We start from the raw sequence: 17848 nt of genomic DNA, 5'->3' as shown, positions 1-17848 counted from the left end.
AAATGTTGTTTTAAATTGTCACTAACTTTAGTTTGTTGTAATAGCCAAGAAACTATTTTTAATCTCATGTTTTCATGCAGAAAGAGAGCACACAGTATTTGTTGAATGCAGAAAATATGCAAAACATATGCATTTTGTGCTAAATCATTATTAATACTTACTTCGGAGTGGGTGGGGTGTGGGGGAAAATCAGAAAAGAATATAAACAGTAAAGGTTCACTACCATAATTGACGGAACCCTTGACCAGTGAAGGAGGGAGAAATATAGGTCTTCAATTCAAAAGCACAGAATTATGTGAATGAGCCTTTCCTGTTTAAGTTTTGCACATTTTAAGCATTCAACTGGGTAACATTTCTCACATCCTTCGTCACTGGACAGTATGTGTCACCATTACATTCCATTATATGACATTTTTCTCTTGTTTTGTATCAAAACCATGATTAAAATTTTTTCCTCTGCCACCACTACAAATTATAGTCATTTGAAAAAGTACTTGCACCCCATGGGAATTGACTAAACACTATTTAAAAAGATAGATATTAGATCTTCATGTAAACAGTGTCTACAGATAAAAGGCGACATACTTCAACATGCCACAAAATTAACATGTTTTCATTCTCATCAAAATTAAAAAAAAAAAAAAAAAAAAGTGAAGTACACCCCTACATTTATCGCCACTTCAAATTAGAGCTGAACGATTAATCGATTTCAAATAAAATAAAATTAAAAAAATTGCAATATGAAGCAATGTAATTAGTAAATCGGAAAGACTGATTTAGGATATACAGTACGTTACGAGTCTGACCAATACAGCTGTCGGATCAAACGTTGCTATTCGAATACAATCTGAATTAAAGAAAGAAAAAGGCTGACATTTTGTTGCAAAAAAAAAAAAAAAAAAATCATTTTACTCGCACTAACTTTAGCACCCAGTTACTCTAGAAATGCTATGAAAAGCTACAGTATTTTGCAGATTCATTGTTATACTTCACTTTCAGAATCTGCCCTTTTTATAATTTTGAACGGTTACCTTGTGTTTTTTTTATTAGTAAACTTACAGCTAGACCCCTTCAAAATGTTTTTTCCCCCCCTACACCTCTCATGTGCTCTTTGGATCCATAAGTCAGACCCGTCACTGTGGGTGGGCCTCAAAGGGCCGTCCCCCCAGCCAATCAAACAGTTAGGGCTCTTCATTAATTTTATTAATGATTACAGTAATCCCTCCTCCATTGCGGGGGTTGTGTTCCAGAGCCACCCGCGAAATAGGAAAATCCGCGAAGTACAAACCATATGTTTATATGGTTATTTTTAGAATGTCATGCTTGGGTCACAGATTTGCGCAGAAACACAGGAGGTTGTAGAGAGACAGGAACGTTATTCAAACACTGCAAACAAACATTTGTCTCTTTTTCAAAAGTTTAAACTGTGCTCCATGACAAGACAGAGATGACAGTTCTGTCTCACAATTAAAAGAATGCAAACATATCTTCCTTTTCAAAGGAGTGCAAAGCAAGCAGTCAAAAAAAAAAATCAATAGGGCTTTTTGGCTTTTAAGTATGCGAAGCACCGCCGGTACAAAGCTGTTGAAGGCGGCAGCTCACACCCCCTCTGTCAGGAGCAGGAAGAGACAGAGAGAGAGCCACAGAAAAACAAAGTCAAAAATCAATACGTGCCCTTTGAGCTTTTAAGTATGCGAAGCACTGTGCAGCATGTCCTTCAGGAAGCAGCTGCACACAGTCCCCCTGCTCACACCCCCCTACGTCAGCGCAAGAGAGAGAGAGAGAGAGAGAGAGAGAGAGAAAGTAAGTTGGGTAGTTTCTCAGCCATCTGCCAATAGCGTCCCTTGTATGAAATCAACTGGGCAAACCAACTGAGGAAGCGTGCCAGAAATTAAAAGACCCACTGTCCGCAGAAACCCGCAAAGCAGCGAAAAATCCGCGATATATATTTAAATATGCTTACATATAAAATCCGCGATGGAGTGAAGCCGCAAAAGGCGAAGCGCGATATAGCGAGGGATCACTGTAAACTCTTTTAAAATGTACCCACTATACATACTTGTTCAGTCTGACTGGGTTCTTTGTGTATCTACAACATGCACCAAGTTCGATTACGGTAAATAACCTACTGCGGTCTGGCTTGGTGATGCACTATTCTGATGTCTAGTGTTACTAGCACAGAGTGTAGCATTTGATTCATATTCCACAGCCTGCAAGGCATTTATTGATTGGTTTTACTATTTTGGAGCTTGGCTTTAATGCTGTTCTTCAGGTAACTGTTGTGTGGCATCTGAGCGAGAGATCTGCTTTGTTCATATGAGCTTGTCTGCTGCTCAAAGTGGCACAACCTCGCTTTCAAATCTCTTTAGCACTTGATTGATTAGGGTGTCAGCATCTCTGGTGCTCATTTATTTTGAAATCAGTGCTTTGTTTTAAAAATAAATGGCAACAAGAAATGCAAAGGCCCACCGTCCTGGGGGGGGGGGGGGGGGGGGACTGGTCTGACACAAGTGAATTTAGAATAGTTTTTCTGAATACTTCTCCAGTGATGTAATATCATTTTGCATCCGACACTGTCCCATTTACTCTTAAATCCAAGATCCCTAACTTTTGTTTAATGCTATTATCTTCTCATTAAACCAAATGGGAAAATAACTCATTTTTGATTGTACATTCATTACAATACTTAAAAAAAACCCGTTTTAACGTGTCTCATGTCAGACAACACATGTGTTACACAATTAACCCCAGCATAACCTTGCTGCTGATTTGAGAATGCCTAGATCAGAGAGATTAAATTGGAAATATTCGGGCATCTTGTGTTAAAATACTACTACTGCTGTAAAGGGGGAAAAAAACAAAAAAAACAAAAAAAAAACAAAAAAACCACACACGTCACACACCACATAGATGCAGGTATATGGACCCCAACTTACAAAGATCAAGATAAATAATGGCCAGTCAGTTATTAAGGACAGGGAGCCATAAAAGCAACTTTAAAAAGATGCCCAAATCCTGACATGGCACAAGCAATGGCATATTTTTTATTTATTTATTTATTTATTTTTTAAAACTAGATGGTGAGACTGCAAAGCATGAAGCATTTATGGCAATGTAGTTTGGGTCCCATTTGTAGTGCAGCTGATGTCCTAGTGCTACAAATACTGTATATTGTAACATGTCTTACTGCATGGACCTTTGAGGAATTAGAAGTAGGTCTGTGGTAGAGCCCAGAGGAAATCATGTTTTGTGAGGTTACAGGACACATTTGTAGGAGATACTGAGCAAGAGGGGTGATGGATAAGTGTGCTTTTGCACCCAACAGTGTGTGCAGTTTAAACTTAAGCATCTAGCAGTCAGTAGTAGATCGAAAACAAGATGGCAGTACTGAGGTCTCCCTGTTATAGCTGCTTGGGATTTTGATAGCTCTTATTTTTAAGAAAGATTTGCCAAGTATTGCTAGAAATTTTTTTTTTTTTGGGGGGGGGGGGGGGGGTTGTTCTTGCACTAGCCACCGCTGTTTGCAATAACAAAGTATAAATATAAAATATTATACATGGCATCATTAACTTAAGTTCGACTTTAATTATTCAATTTAAATTTTTTTTTGGCTATTTCTAAAGCCATGTTAACTTTCCACTGCTGAGGAGACAGTCTAACGCTGGGGGCAATGCCGTCAGGTGCCAGTGTTCATGTCTGAAACAGGGAAAGGTTGATATGCTGGTGTTCTTCATATAAAATCTGTAAAACACATTGAGTGTTAAGAAATAAAGATGTCGGGGGAGCAAGTATTGGGCAAGCCTTGTGTTTGGAATAATTTAAAAAATTTTACTTCTGCACCATATCCTACAGTAGTGGCCTTTTTTTTTTCCCTTAAAACAAAACAACAATGGTTATCTACAAATGTTTTTTGGATGTGCAATATTTAGATATTGTGTAACATTTAAACAATATTAAATAGAATATAATAATTTAAATTTAGTGATCACTTTTTTGATCAGTATTCTATAGTTTGTCAATTTATAAGCGAAACGCTGGAAATCAGTAAATAATGTTCTATTGATTTCGGATTGTACAATATTTAGATGCTCCTCCTGAGCCACAAGTCACAGCTTTGTTTTTTTTTTTTTTTTTATTGCTGTACAAAAAACTTTTACTAAGTCGAAGTCAGAGACTGCTGGGCAGTTAAGCAAAACACGTGCAAGTAGTAATTTCTGCTAAAGGGGGCAATACCAATTTCTGACACCAAAGCTGTATATACTTTTCCCCCCTCTACTAGATGATTATATCTCTTGGTATTTTTGTTGAATATACGATTGAAAAGGCAAATTTTCCTTCTATTTTTATTCAAGTATATCACTTATCTGTAGGCATGGTTTGCACAAAAATTCTGCTTATGGTTTATAAAGCCTTAAATAATCTTGCCCCATCTTATCTTATATATCAGAATGTCTGACATCTTATATTCCAAATCGTAACCGTAGATCCTCAAATGAGTGTCTACTTAAAATTCCAAGAGCAAAACTTAAAAGAAGTGGTGAGGTGGCCTTCTGCTGTTATGCAACTAAAATCTGGAATAGCCTGCCAATAGGAATTCGCCAGGCTAATACAGTGGAGCACTTTAAAAAAACTGCTGAAAACACATTATTTTAACATGGCTCTCTCATAACTTCACTTGAATTGAATATACAGAGTATCAGGATTAAATTATAATTATTCGTGGTGGGTCTAAAATCCATACTAACCCCTACTCTCTCTTCTGTTTCTTTTTCGGTTTCTTTGTGGTGGCGGCTTGTGCCACCACCATCTACTCAAAGCACCGTGATGTTCCAACATTGATGGATTAAAAGCCATAAGTCTGCATGACCATCATCATCAAGTCCTTCCATGAGAACCCTAAATACAAAGGACTATTTCATTTATGTTAGGTAGAATGCCCAGAGGGGACTAGGTGGTCTCATGGCCTGGAACTCCTGCAGATTTTATTTTTTTCTCCAGCCGTCTAGAGTTTTTTTTTTTTTTTTTCTGTCCTCCCTGGCCATCGGACCTTACTCTTATTCTATGTTAATATATGTTGTCTTATTTTAATTTGACGGTCTTATTTTTCTTTTCTTCATTATGTAAAGCACTTTGACCTACTTTTTTTGTATGAAAATGTGCTATATAAATAAATGTTGTTGTTGTTTGTCTGTTGAAATATGTTGAAAACAGTCAACATTTTCCAGGGGTGTACTTACTTTTTTTCATGACTTGTAATAAAAATCAGAAACAATATTAAGATAAACTGATTTTATTTGAAAACTCAAACTGGATCTTGCCCTTCAGGACTAAAATAAAAATGTGAATGAATCAAAGGATGCTGTTAAAAATGGTAAACTAGGTAAAAATGTCTGTGTGGGGCATTTCATTAAGCCAGAAACTCTGTAGTTTTCAGGAATGCCTGCTATTTATAAATCAACACTACAACACCACCTATAAAAAAAATTTCCTAAATTAAAAACACCGAAAAGTTATATTAGGACAATAAGCCATAATAAATGGGGCAGAGGGAGAAAGATAAAAAAACAACACACACCACCACACAAATCAAAAGGCACAAAGTGACAAGGGAAAAAAAATCATTTAAAAACTAAGACAAAAACAATTCTTTATCTCAAAAAGAAGTTTATAAAATTTGCCAAAACACAGAAAAACACACTGGTGTATCAGATTATCAAGATTATTCATAGCAGAACATTTAGTGTATTAAATATACATTCACAAGAGGCTTTCAAAGATTAAGGAACCTTATTAGTACAATATTTTTGGTACTTTTTCACATTTTTAAATAGTGGCAACTTTTGCTTGCTGTGACCATTCTCAAACCATTATTAATTTTACTCTAAAAACTCACACCCTTCAAAAGAAAACATAACAAAAGCCTGACCTAACTGCACATTGTAACTTTTGCTTGCTAGTAAGTACTTAAACCACAAACGCAGGAAGATAAAGCAATAAATAAAATTAATTACCCCATGCCAAACAAAGAGCCCCAAGTACTCCAACAACTTACCGATTGTGGTTGCGGTCAACACCTAGCGGCAGACGACGCAACACAAGTTTTGCTTTGGTGATACCTTCCTGAAAAGCCTTTTCAGCTGCAGCTTTTTGCTTACGATTTCTCTCATCTTCTGCTTCCTTTTCTTGACGTTCTGGATGAGGGCAGGGAGAGGAAGAGGACACACACAGACAGATGAGCACATTAAAGTTCCATCACAGATCAACCTACCAAACGCATGGCATGAACATGCTAAGGTACAGCAAGTCTCTCACAAAAGTCAAAAAGCTGTCCCAGGCTTTAAGCAGGCAGATTTTGACTTATTCCACTTTCTTTTGCTATTAGCACCACACAGAGGTGTAGATGCAGTAATACCCCGTTCTATCGCGGTTCAGCTATTGCACCCCTACTATATCACGAAAAAATTCAATAAGTACATCCTACCTGTAGTGTACTTTGCTGCCAATTCATAAGAAAGCATATGGTTTTCAGCAGACAAAGTTTCGCGTTACAGCACCCAGATGATTTCTTACAAAGCCCGTTATTGGCTGAAAGAGGACACTCAACCAATCGGAGCGGATTTTATTCTCTTGGGCTCCGATTAGCTGTTGCTAACGTGGTGTAATCTCACAAGAACAGCGAGTGTGGGTTTATTTATTTATTCATTTTTATTGTAATCATTCCATACAAATAGATCAATTTATAACCAAACAAAATTGAAGACAAATCAAACCCCAGCCCTGAGAAGGAGAGCTTAGCCAAAGGAGAATTGCTTAAGGCTTTTTAATAAGGCAACAATTTCTGTTTAACAAAATTTCTAATTTGAAGATAGTGAAAGAAATGTGTAGCTGGGAGGTTGAATTTTGAACGTAACTGTTCAAAAGATGCAAATATGTTGTCTAAATAAAGATCTCTGAGCATTTTAATCCCAAAACTTTTCCAGGTATTAAAAACTGGATATGTTTGCGAGGGTTGAAAGAGGTGGTTCACTTGCAGAGGTGCCACGGATAAAAGAATTTCCATCTTAAAATGCTTTCTAAGTTGGTTCCATATTCTGAGTGAGTGTGGTCCGACTTTTCTGAGCAAACTTTGTTTTGTTTTTTTAAGCCCTACGATGGCTCCCAACCGTCCCGCATCTTGTAAGCCTTCTGGCAGCAGTGAGCCTAAGCGCCAGAGGAAGGCCTTGACCGTACAGGAGAAGGTAAAACCGATGATTATTATTATGTTACTCATATCTTTATCCCGACATACGTGTATCATATGTGTATCCAAAGTGTGTTTTAATAAGTTTACATGTGTTTAAAGCGTGTGGGAGGGGTATTTTAAGGCTTAAACTATTAAAAAAGTGGTCTTTCTATATCGCGGATTTTCACCTATTGCGGGTGGGTCTGAAACGTAACTTCCGCGATAGGCGGGCGATCACTGTACTATGTAAACCAAAGCAAATGAGCTTGATAACAGAGCGGATAGTGAGGAGTTAGAACATATCAATGTTTTTCACAATAGCTATTGACACTGTCCATTCATCTGCAGAAGAAACCACAAATAAGGGATTTACTGTATAAGAGAAGGACATGAACAGAAAATATTGGGGTCTCACAAAAACGTTCCAAAAAATGTAACTATATCAGCATTTAAAAAAAAAAAAAAAAAAAAAAAAAAAAAAAAAAGACACTAAATCAGTACAACCAAGGAAGCCAGTACCACACTTATGCGTGACTGCAAGTAGACAAATTGCTCTGGAAGGCACAATGATAAACATGATCTAAATAAAGTAAAAACTACATATAAAATCAGCACTGTATTAACACATTGAAAAGGAAAACTGCAGAGGTCACATCTGGAAATGCTTCTGTATGCGCATGAGTGCAGGAATCATACTAGTTATATATGAAATTTGAATTAATGACTAATCCTTTAAATATTACTTATTTTTTAACAAGCTACTTAAATCAAATTTTAATCTTACAATAGCAAATACTACAAAAGCCTAACCAATTGGTTCACTAACCAACCAGACGTTAAAAAAAGCATGGTATTACAAACACAGCTTTAAAGAAGTTGTGATTAAATGGAAACTTTTGAATTATTACAAATGTTATATACTAAAATACTTTATTTTAAGCAGTACTTTTCCATTACTGGGCAGAAAATGTAGATTTTGCACATGCCAAGATAAATCAGGTATATATCATCATTCTTTATAATCCTATGCTAAAATTCTCCCACCATTATAACACCCCTTTGTTTGAAACTAAAAAGAAGTAGAGAGGACAATAAAAATGTTTTGGGTGGAAGAAGTTATTTCAGAGTTTCGGAGACACAGCTATTCATGAAATTGTGGTGTTTATTTCCCCCCAAAAATGCAACACACATCAGTTCTTTATTAATATTTCATATTATCATGAGAAAATCACCAGGTTTAGAACTTTGCATAGAAAACACATGTATACATCATATATGGTGCTAATCTTCAAAGTGTAAAGTATCAAATATCGCATGTTGGTTCAAAAAAATCCTAGTATTACCTTAAATCCATGTTGCCCAACCCTAATCATTGGTACAATTAACTGATGGTTAAAGGTTTAACTATCTACGAAAAACATTTTTGTCTATAGAAAATGTATGTATCTAGTGATTTTCTGTCCCAATTTGCCAGAAAGGCGATGTATTTCAAGACATTACTCTGGCTGTCCTCTGTCATTTTAGAATGCTGATTAAAGCTCCAGCACTGCTAAAATTGCCATCTTAACTCCTGTGAGTGGATGCAAACAGTGGTGCAACTCAAGCCAAGGCAGAGTTGCATTCATAATGTAGGCTGTAGAATCAATATAATGAAAAATAGGTATTGAAATCACTTTAAAATGTTAAAATTGATACTTATGAAAACCCTAGTAACATATTTCTCAGATAACCTCTAGTCCCACCACCATTTGTGAAACAAAGTGTGCTTGGTGAAATCAAGTATCCACAATACTAGAATGCAGACTTGCTTAACTGGAAGAATCCCCACCCACCACCATCACTTGCCAACTGAGATACAGAAATTCTATATTATTCGATACCAAGGAAAAAAATACTTAAAAAGAACTTATGTCCAAAATTTGTAAACACCATGGAAAGGACTCGCTAACACAGAGAGAGATGGTGGTGGAACAAGGAGCAGGTAAAAAAAAAAAAAAAAACGCTTAGGAAAGGGAAAGATGCGCTGTCTCAAGTGATAAAAGACCAATGTTCCTGGTGCGTGTCAAGAGCAAATTAGGAAAACGTAGAGAGGCTATGTGAATAAAGAGAATTAAAGACAAAAGAATATTTAATGTTTAATTATGATCATGACTCAGAAGTTAACCTACAGGAAAAGCATTGAAAAGCACGGACAAATTTAAATACTTGGTATAAGTGTTAGAAGGACCTTTGGATGCAGTGAAAACCCACCCAGTGTACAGTGTGAATAGAACAATTAGAAAAAGGTATCAGGAGTATTGTGTGATCAAACAAATCAAGGTCAGGGTTAAAAAGGTAAGGTTTTTAAGACCATGGTAAGACCTGCAGTGTAATATGGAGCCAAGACATGGGCGGTACACGGAGTGCAGAAGTTGAATGAGGCAAAAAATGAGAATCTTGAGATGGATGTATGGAGTTACAAAGGATAGAATAAGAAAAGAGACAATCTGAAGTACAACAAAAAAGTAGGAGAAAGATTTACAGGAAAGTAGGTTGAAATGGTATGTATATGTGATGAACAGATACAATGAATATGCAGGCAAAAGTTAGATGACTGTTACCATAGGGACAAAAAATAAATAAAGAAGGGAAGGTGAAAACAGAAGTGGAAGACTAGAATAAAGGAGTTAGATGAAAGAGTTCGTCAACTATGAAATGTGAATATAACTTCCATCCCTATTCTGGAGCATTAAGGTTTGCATCAGTACCATTTTCTCTCACAGAACCCACAAACATGCATGAAATAAATGTTCTGCTGTGCCGTTTTAAATATTTAAAAAGTCATTTTGTTTCCACAATAGCAAAGGTGTAAAACAAATATCAAACCTTTAATTGTGACTGTATACACTCGCAATTAGACATGATAAAAGCTACAGTGTAGGGTTTGCATGTTACCTACCTTTTATCTGCCTTTCCTGCTCTTCCTTTTCTTTCTTTGCTTGAATGGCATGTAGACGACGGCTCTTGACAGTGCTGATCATGTCTTCTGGCTCCTGATTTGGAATGGTACCCTCTACTTTAGGTTTAGCGGAATCCTTTTTCTCCCCAGCAGAAGCTACTGGTTTTTTTTTATCAGTCTTTCCTGTTGTGCCAACAGATCCTGTACTGGCACCTCCCTCCACTTTCACCCATCCTCCATCTATCTTTGCTTCCATATTTTCTTTCCGACGTAGCTTTTCAGCTCTCTTACGATCATTTACCTCCTTAAGTGTAGCAAGCCTCTCTTTCCAGAGTTCCACAGAGCGTTGCTGCATAGAATCGACATAGTCCTCAACAGAGTAGGTCATCAGTATGCGGTGGCACAGTGCAACTAAGAGACTGACTTTCTCTTGAGGAGTCAGCTCAAAGACTTCCATCGTTTCCAGCTTCTCTAAGAACTCATAGTTCTCATCATCAAAGCCAACAAGTGCTCGGTCTTCAGAGGAAGAACCTTCCCCACTTTCATCCTGTGCATCCCAAGGGCGTAAACAAAGGCGAACCAATTCTGAAGCAGAGTGCATAGTAAGGGGGATCTCTGAAAGGACCATACCTAGTTCACTATAGCCCTCTGCCAGTTCATCCTGAAGCAAGGTCTGAAGGAGAATTACAAGTACCCGATTAAGGTATAGAAAGCCACCCCTCTCGGAGGCAAGAGATTCCATAAGTGCTGCTGCTGTGATGGGATACTGATCATCTGGCATAAGCAAGCCTGAAAAGCAGTTCAAAAAATCTGTAATCATGGCAACATCTCCAAAAAGTGTATTGGGCAGCCCTTCTGGCATGTCCACTAACTTGAAGGTTGGCAAGGGCTGACCAGTTAACTCCTGGTCTTCATATCGCCGTAGCTTCTCCAACCGTTGTAGCATTTCTTTCTCTCTGCGCTCTTTAGCCTTTTCTCTCAGCTTTTCTTTGATTTCCTCCCTTTTCTTTTTTATAACATCCTGCTTTTCCTCATCCGTCATGGCTGCCCAACGCCTTTTCTGCTCTAGAAGCTCCCAGCGTTTCTGGACAAGTTCACGTAAATCTTCTGGGAGCCTACCCCGATCCTCTGGGGTCAAAACTTTAGCTGCCTTTGAAAGCAAGCTGGACAAGGCATTTTTCTTATCCTCTTTACCTTTGTTTTCTTTGTAGTATCTGAGAAGGTGTAATGCCATGGGTGGCAGAGGCTTTCCCAGTTTTGGGGTGCCCCCAGAGGAGTTCTTGAACTTCTTTTGAGGGCTACGGGATGGTGTGCCCTTGGCCATGTCCAAAAGTGTCATCTGTTTCATTTTGGGCCTCTTGGCCGTCTTTAAACTTTTCTGCCCACTAAGAAGTTTGCCGTTTCCTTTCTTGTGTTTGATCTGCTTGTCTCCATTGGACTTCTTTTCTCGTTTTTTCATACTTTTTTTGTTGCCTAAGTGGAGGTCTGGATTAATAATTAATCCAATATTTTCATCATCTTCTGTGTCACTGGAGTCTTTAATGGCACCATCAGAGTTCTTTACTTTCAAGGGAGATCCATTCATGGTCTTTTTCACCTGTATGTACAAGAGACTTATTTTAAAACATATAGAAGCAAAAAATTCTGATCTGTTAATCTCCAGGCTCAAAAGATCACCTGATATGGTCACTCTGAAATTGCAACTGCTGCATTACCAATTTAGCAGACAGTACCCACCCCACCCCCCAATACACCCTCCCATTATCATCACCTGCATATGACCCCAGAGTGTTGGACTGAGGGGAGGCCCAACGGATTTTTTCTTCCTCTTCTTTTTCTTTTCGCCTCCCTTTTCAGTTAGAACATCCATGTCCCTGCCAGATTCATCTCCCTTTTGCTTCTTTGAAGATTTCCTGTCAACCGAACTTAAACTCTTACGTTTTGCAGAGGGGTTGTGTGTCATGTACTGCCAAGGTAATAAGAAATGTTAATATCTTGAATTAAAGATTAGGTACTCATCTTACATGAATAATCAGGGAAGTGGAGGAAACAAAAAACAAAAAAAAAAACACCACCACAAACACTATTTTCAGGAAACTTGGGCAGTACAAAAATGTGAAACCATTAAAAGTATGCAATATAAAAAGGCACAGTAAATCAATTTGGCTTGATTTCTTAGTAACAACCTTACAGTATTAACCACTCTATATTCTAATTTAAGATACTGTTGTTAACCTTTGCAAGGTAATACATTGCATATTGATGTATAGATGAAACGGACATGCAGTAACAATGCGGTAATAGTTTTAACAGTCGTCATTTGAACGCGCCCAATTACCAATATTCATGCACCAAGAACTACACTTTACAACTCAAAATGAATTTCTCTTCCAGATGTGAAGTAGTAATTTCCTTTTTTCAAAATATCGGTGTTCACACACTCTACTGAAGAGAATTTACACACTTCTGTTTAAAAGGATGAACTGCATTAGGTATCTAGTCCAGTTATACATGTGGCTTAATTTATAAAACAAAAGAAAAACTTGTCTAGACACATTTACATAATTATATTGTCATTGAGTTTTTGCCAACTTGGGGAATATTTACTTACTAAGGACACACAAAAGCCTGCAAATTTAAAAAAAAGGCCACATGACCAGATGCAAACAGCCAAGTGTAAAAGAAATGCTTCACTTATTTTCAAATACCTTGTATGGATCCAGAAGGAAGTCGCTGAATTTGCTTGGGAGAGTGTACTTTTTTACAAGCTCATCCTCAACCACCCAAGGTGCATTTTCTCCTGTTCCCAGTCGCAAGGAATAATGGCGAATAAAGTAACGCATGATCTCTTTGTTAGGGGGGCGCTCAGTGCGGTATAGGCTGTCCACTGGTACATTACTGATTATCTGAAGCAGAAACAGAAATTATGCCAAATTCCAGTTAAAGCAAAAATCACTCAATTCATTTTTTAGCTTGCTTATTCTATTGGGAGTAGTCAAGGGTAGAAGTCTTCCATGGCAATATAAGGCACAATGCAAGAAACCGGTGGCATTTTATTTTACAAGGCCAATACAGAGTTAGCAGTTAGCCTCTCTCACACATCTTATACAAGGAAGGAAACCTGTATACTCATAATGGAAATGGATAGATAGATACTTTATTAATCCCAAGGGGAATTATAAAAAAAAAAAAAAAGGTAGTGTCTAGATTTTATACTTATTTACTCAAAATTACACAACTGTTAGGCAATAGCACTAAAAACCAATCTACTGCCTAAGAATTCATATTCAAATAGTTACATTTAACCTTAATGTTTTAAATATACTTAAAAACAAAAAACACTACTTTTGAAGAAAAAAAAAAAACTATGGAGTACTGGAGTATGTTACGGATTCTTTTTGCGAATTACTACCAGAATTGACTCTGCCTTCTACTGTTTTTATAATTACTAGGGGGCTCTGCCCCCTGCTCGCTTCGTTCGCCAACCCCTGGTGTTGGGAATGACAAAGAGCGTGATGTATGAATGAGATATAGAATAGTGTGACGGTGTAGATGATGCAAATAGAAAGCAAACAATAAAGTGTGTGGCACAGTGTAAAGGTTTATTTGAAAATGTCTTTGTACACGCCGTTTAAGTGTAAAAGGTAATTCCAGCTCAGAACTTGTAAGGTCATTTAAGATGGTTATTGTTGTGATCAGAGTCAAGTTTGTCAGAGCTTAGAAAGAGTTGTGTCTCTCCAGGAAGTAATGGAATGACTTGAGTATTAATGTTTTCCACATTAATATTTTTTGGACATAATATAGTGCGTTGTGTTAAAAGGGGCATTTGGTCTAATGAGATTGCTGTTCCAAATGTCTCTGTAACTAAGTCGTCGCAGATAAAGGCTTGAGGAATTGTAATAATATGTGGCTGAAGTCCATCTGTATTGGTGAGTGCACCATCTCTCAGTTGTAATAAGCAATTGTTATGATCTGGTTCTGGACATCGTATCTTTTTTACTAACTGTATGTTTTGAAAGCAATGCCAATTGTCTGCGTATTTTAAGGTGCACTGAACAATAGCTGAGTGCATGGCATCTGGAAGAATAGCTAATCACTGTCTAAAATCTCCTCCTCATAAAAGTACCTTTCCTCCAAATCGAATATTATTATTCATAAACGTTTGTAGAAGTTTATGAATGGTGTTGAGTAAGTGACTTCATGTCATTGAACATTCATCAATAAACAACATTTTTTCAAGACGGATGTCACGTACAGTGCCACCGTTAATGTTCATAGTGGATACCGATTTGTAGGATCTAATGCAGTTGATAAAGATTTCACTTTCAGGTACATCGTCAGTTAGAAGCTTCTGTAGATATTCAGTATATGAATGTAAAGAAGGCAGTCTAATTTGACCCTTTTGACAACAACGTGTAAATGTATAACTTGTATTGCCAGTTGTTTCTTCAGGGAAGTGAACTGAATGACAATGATTGCAAATGACATTCATTAATCCGAATGAATTTTCCTGGTGTATGTTTTGCTTGTGCCGTTTGAGAGGCGCGTTGTTGCATGTGTAGTATTTGGGACGTGTTGTTTTGGAGCTGTAATCGATTTGCCTGTGCTGTGTGAGAAGCCCGTTGTAGCCTTCGCTGCCATTAACGTATGTCTGAGACGGGAGGTGTTTCGTTTTGAATCCGTGCCTGTTGCGATGCAGCACTTTGATTGATAGTTTGCGTCATGTGGATCTAGGATGTAGATTTGTGCATATTTGCGTTGTTGATTTGTTTCAGGGTGCACTGTTCCAATGCGATGCAGTATTTGTGCACATATGCGAAAGCAGTATGGGCCATTGCCTTTTGGTGGCCTGATATTTACTCCGGTATATGGAAAAGCAAATGAACTATTGTAGGATCTAATGCAGTTCCTAAAGTTTTTACTTTTAGGTACATCGTTAGTTAGAAGCTTTAGTTGAGCTTTGCGTTTTTGGAGTCGAGACATTTTTTCTTTTAGAAATATGGATAAGTAATAAGGAGTATTGCACTCACTGTTAATATGGAGCCTTTTCTGCAGTTGAACGGTTAATAGTGCCTTATTGTAAGGAGATCCACCAATGCTGACACCTATGCTGTCTAGTGTGAAGGTGTTGACGTTCACTTTAGAATATGTGGCTTTGGGTGTCACTTCTTATGGATGTGTGTGTGTGTGTGGGGGGGGGGGGGGTGAGGATTGTTGTCGCGCGAGCGTCTTCTTTCTTTTTGTGTTCCTGTGTCTTGTTTGAATCCCCCTCTTTGTGTGTGTCCCGTCCGGTGCCTGTGGGGGGGGGGGGGCGGTGCCTTGCTGTTGTGCGCGGGCCTCTTTTTTTTTTTTTTTTTTGTCTAGTTTCGTATGCAATGTGTTTCGTGCTTTGCTTGCGTTTGAATACTTTTTTATGTGCCTTTTCCTTTTTTCGTTGCTCTTTGCGCCTCATTTCTCCATTTTTCCTGTGCTCACTCCTTTTTTCTGTGGTCTTGTCCGCCTCTCTCGCCCTCTTTTGTCCGTCTTTCTCGGCTCCTCAGCCGACTCTCGCGGACTCTTTTTGCGCCTGCGCAGTACGTCTTTTTGCAGCTACGGCCCATTGCCGGATGTGCCTGCGTCCATCATCCGGTTTAGCATTCTCGGTTAGTAATATGGATCCTTGTACCATCATTAGTAAAATGAATTGGCTGCTTCTTAAACAAAAGTCTTCACAACACATTTAGGACAATTTTTTCTACTTCACTCTTTGCCATTGTATTTAAAAAAAATTTCTAAGAACAGGTTTTTAAAATTCTTCTCTAGCACCCTAAAAGTATCATTCTGCTCTCAATCAGTTTCAGGTCACTCTTAAACTTAAGGATTTTTCAGCATTAAATATTTCAAAATAACTGCCATATTTACAGTTTTCTTTCACGATATTAAGGACTTCCATCCATCCATTTTCCAACCTGCTGAATCCAAAGACAGGGTCACGGGGGTCTGCTGGAGCTAATCCCAGCCAACACAGAGCGCAAGGCAGGAACCAATCCCGGGCACGGCAGCAACCCACCGCAGGACACGGACAGACACACACACACACGCCTAGCACACACTAGGGCCAATTTAGAAATGCCAATCCACTAGGGCTGCAATGATTAGTCGACGTAAACAACGACGCGGATTTTTATTGTCGATGCATCATAAACAGAACCTTCAATAGAGGCTCCAGTCACAAAAAACCACATTGGTTTTTGTAACTGCAATGCACTACATGAACGTCTGAGGGCAGTATCGTTTGCTATTGTTTGTCAAGACTGCACACAGTCCTACCAACGAAGAAAGAATGTCTGAGGAGAAGAAGAATGTAGAGGAAAACAAACGTGGTTGCAATGGCGAGCTGGATAGAGGAGGGGGAAGGAGACGGGGAAAAAAAAGACAAACTTTCTAAAGTGTGGGAGCACTTCACTGAAAAAGAAAAAAAATTGAATGCAGATTATGCAAAGCTGAGCTTTCTTTTCACGGCAGCACCACCGTGATGCATGAGCATCTGAAAACAAGCATCCTGGAGCTGTGATGCCGCTGTCTCTTGAGAATTTATACTGGCGCTGTTAGTTAGGGTCAGATCAGGAAGGGAGGGAGAACGTGAACGAGACTGAGAAAATAAAACTGAAAAAAAGCTAAACTTTTACAAGTAACAAATGAAAACGAACAGATCAGGTGTACAAATAATATTGCATTAGTACGATGATGTTTTCTGATTGGCACTATTCAGGTCATACAATGATTTCTTCAAAATGTCACATATATTTGTCTCCCCCCCCCCCAGGGTGCTGCGCGCTGACACCAGAAGGCATGAGCTTATTCAGTGCTAGTAGAAGCACACAGGGGGCCAGTTGCTTGTGCTATAACAAGCTTGACCTGGTGGCAATCAAAGCACATGCACTGTGCAAGGCATGTATGGGGTCCACTGAGAAAAGAAGAGTGTTCATGGCTCACCTTGCAGAGGAACATTCTTTCCTCTGCATGTCCTGGAGTCCTGTGCAGACAGGGCAAGGTCGGGGGAGTGGGTTAAAATGCATTCACTGATTACAAACGTGAATGAATATGAAAAATGTTGCATCCGTGCCACAATGTTTTTCCGAAATGTACAATAAGGTCATAAAATGAATAATTCCAAATATCATATATACCTATGTCTGTTTTTTTGTCAGTGTGGCTTTGACATCGCGGGCCATAAGGTGCATACTAATTCAGTGTAAGCAGGAACACTCAATAAAACTGAATAAAAAAAATCAAGTGACAATGAGATACGAATAAGCAGATTTGCCAGCGTTTGTGCGTCAGCTTTTATCTATCCAGATCAGAGAATATCCAGTTCAATTGTCTCAAAGTACCACTCACATCTACAGTTATTCCCAGTTTCAGATAAAAAGTAACAGTGTCAGATCCCTGGGGAGCAGTAGTATGTACCCATATTACTAACCGAGAATGGTAAACCGGATGGCATGGACGCAGGTACACAGCGATGGGACCATGAGACGTACTGCGCAGGCGCATACAGCTCGCGTCTCATAAACCACACGAAGGCCCAAAAACGAAAGAGCTCAACTGATGTGAATGAGAAATGAAGCAACAACGTGCCCATGGCTAATGACTACCAACACAGCCACACAAAAAAAAAAAAAAAAAAAAAAAAGGAGGACTATGCG

General features: G+C 38.4%; 1 protein-coding gene across 1 annotated transcript in view; it reads right to left on the bottom strand.

The window, feature by feature from the left end:
• baz1b (bromodomain adjacent to zinc finger domain, 1B) overlaps positions 1-17848 on the bottom strand; it is a 54397-nt gene that overhangs the window by 23645 nt on the left and 12904 nt on the right. The window contains exons 6-9 of the mRNA XM_028806944.2: positions 12869-13066; positions 11932-12126; positions 10161-11757; positions 6053-6191 (exon numbers count right to left, since the gene is read on the bottom strand). Of these exons, the coding sequence (XP_028662777.1) occupies positions 6053-6191; positions 10161-11757; positions 11932-12126; positions 12869-13066 (2129 nt within the window). The remainder of the gene's footprint in view (positions 1-6052; positions 6192-10160; positions 11758-11931; positions 12127-12868; positions 13067-17848) is intronic.

The sequence above is a fragment of the Erpetoichthys calabaricus genome, chromosome 8 (genome assembly GCF_900747795.2).
Source record: "Erpetoichthys calabaricus chromosome 8, fErpCal1.3, whole genome shotgun sequence".
In the NCBI taxonomy this organism is placed as follows: domain Eukaryota; kingdom Metazoa; phylum Chordata; class Cladistia; order Polypteriformes; family Polypteridae; genus Erpetoichthys; species Erpetoichthys calabaricus.
The sequence above is the reverse complement of the archived record's forward strand: the minus strand, read 5'-3'. Positions and strand labels throughout refer to the sequence as shown.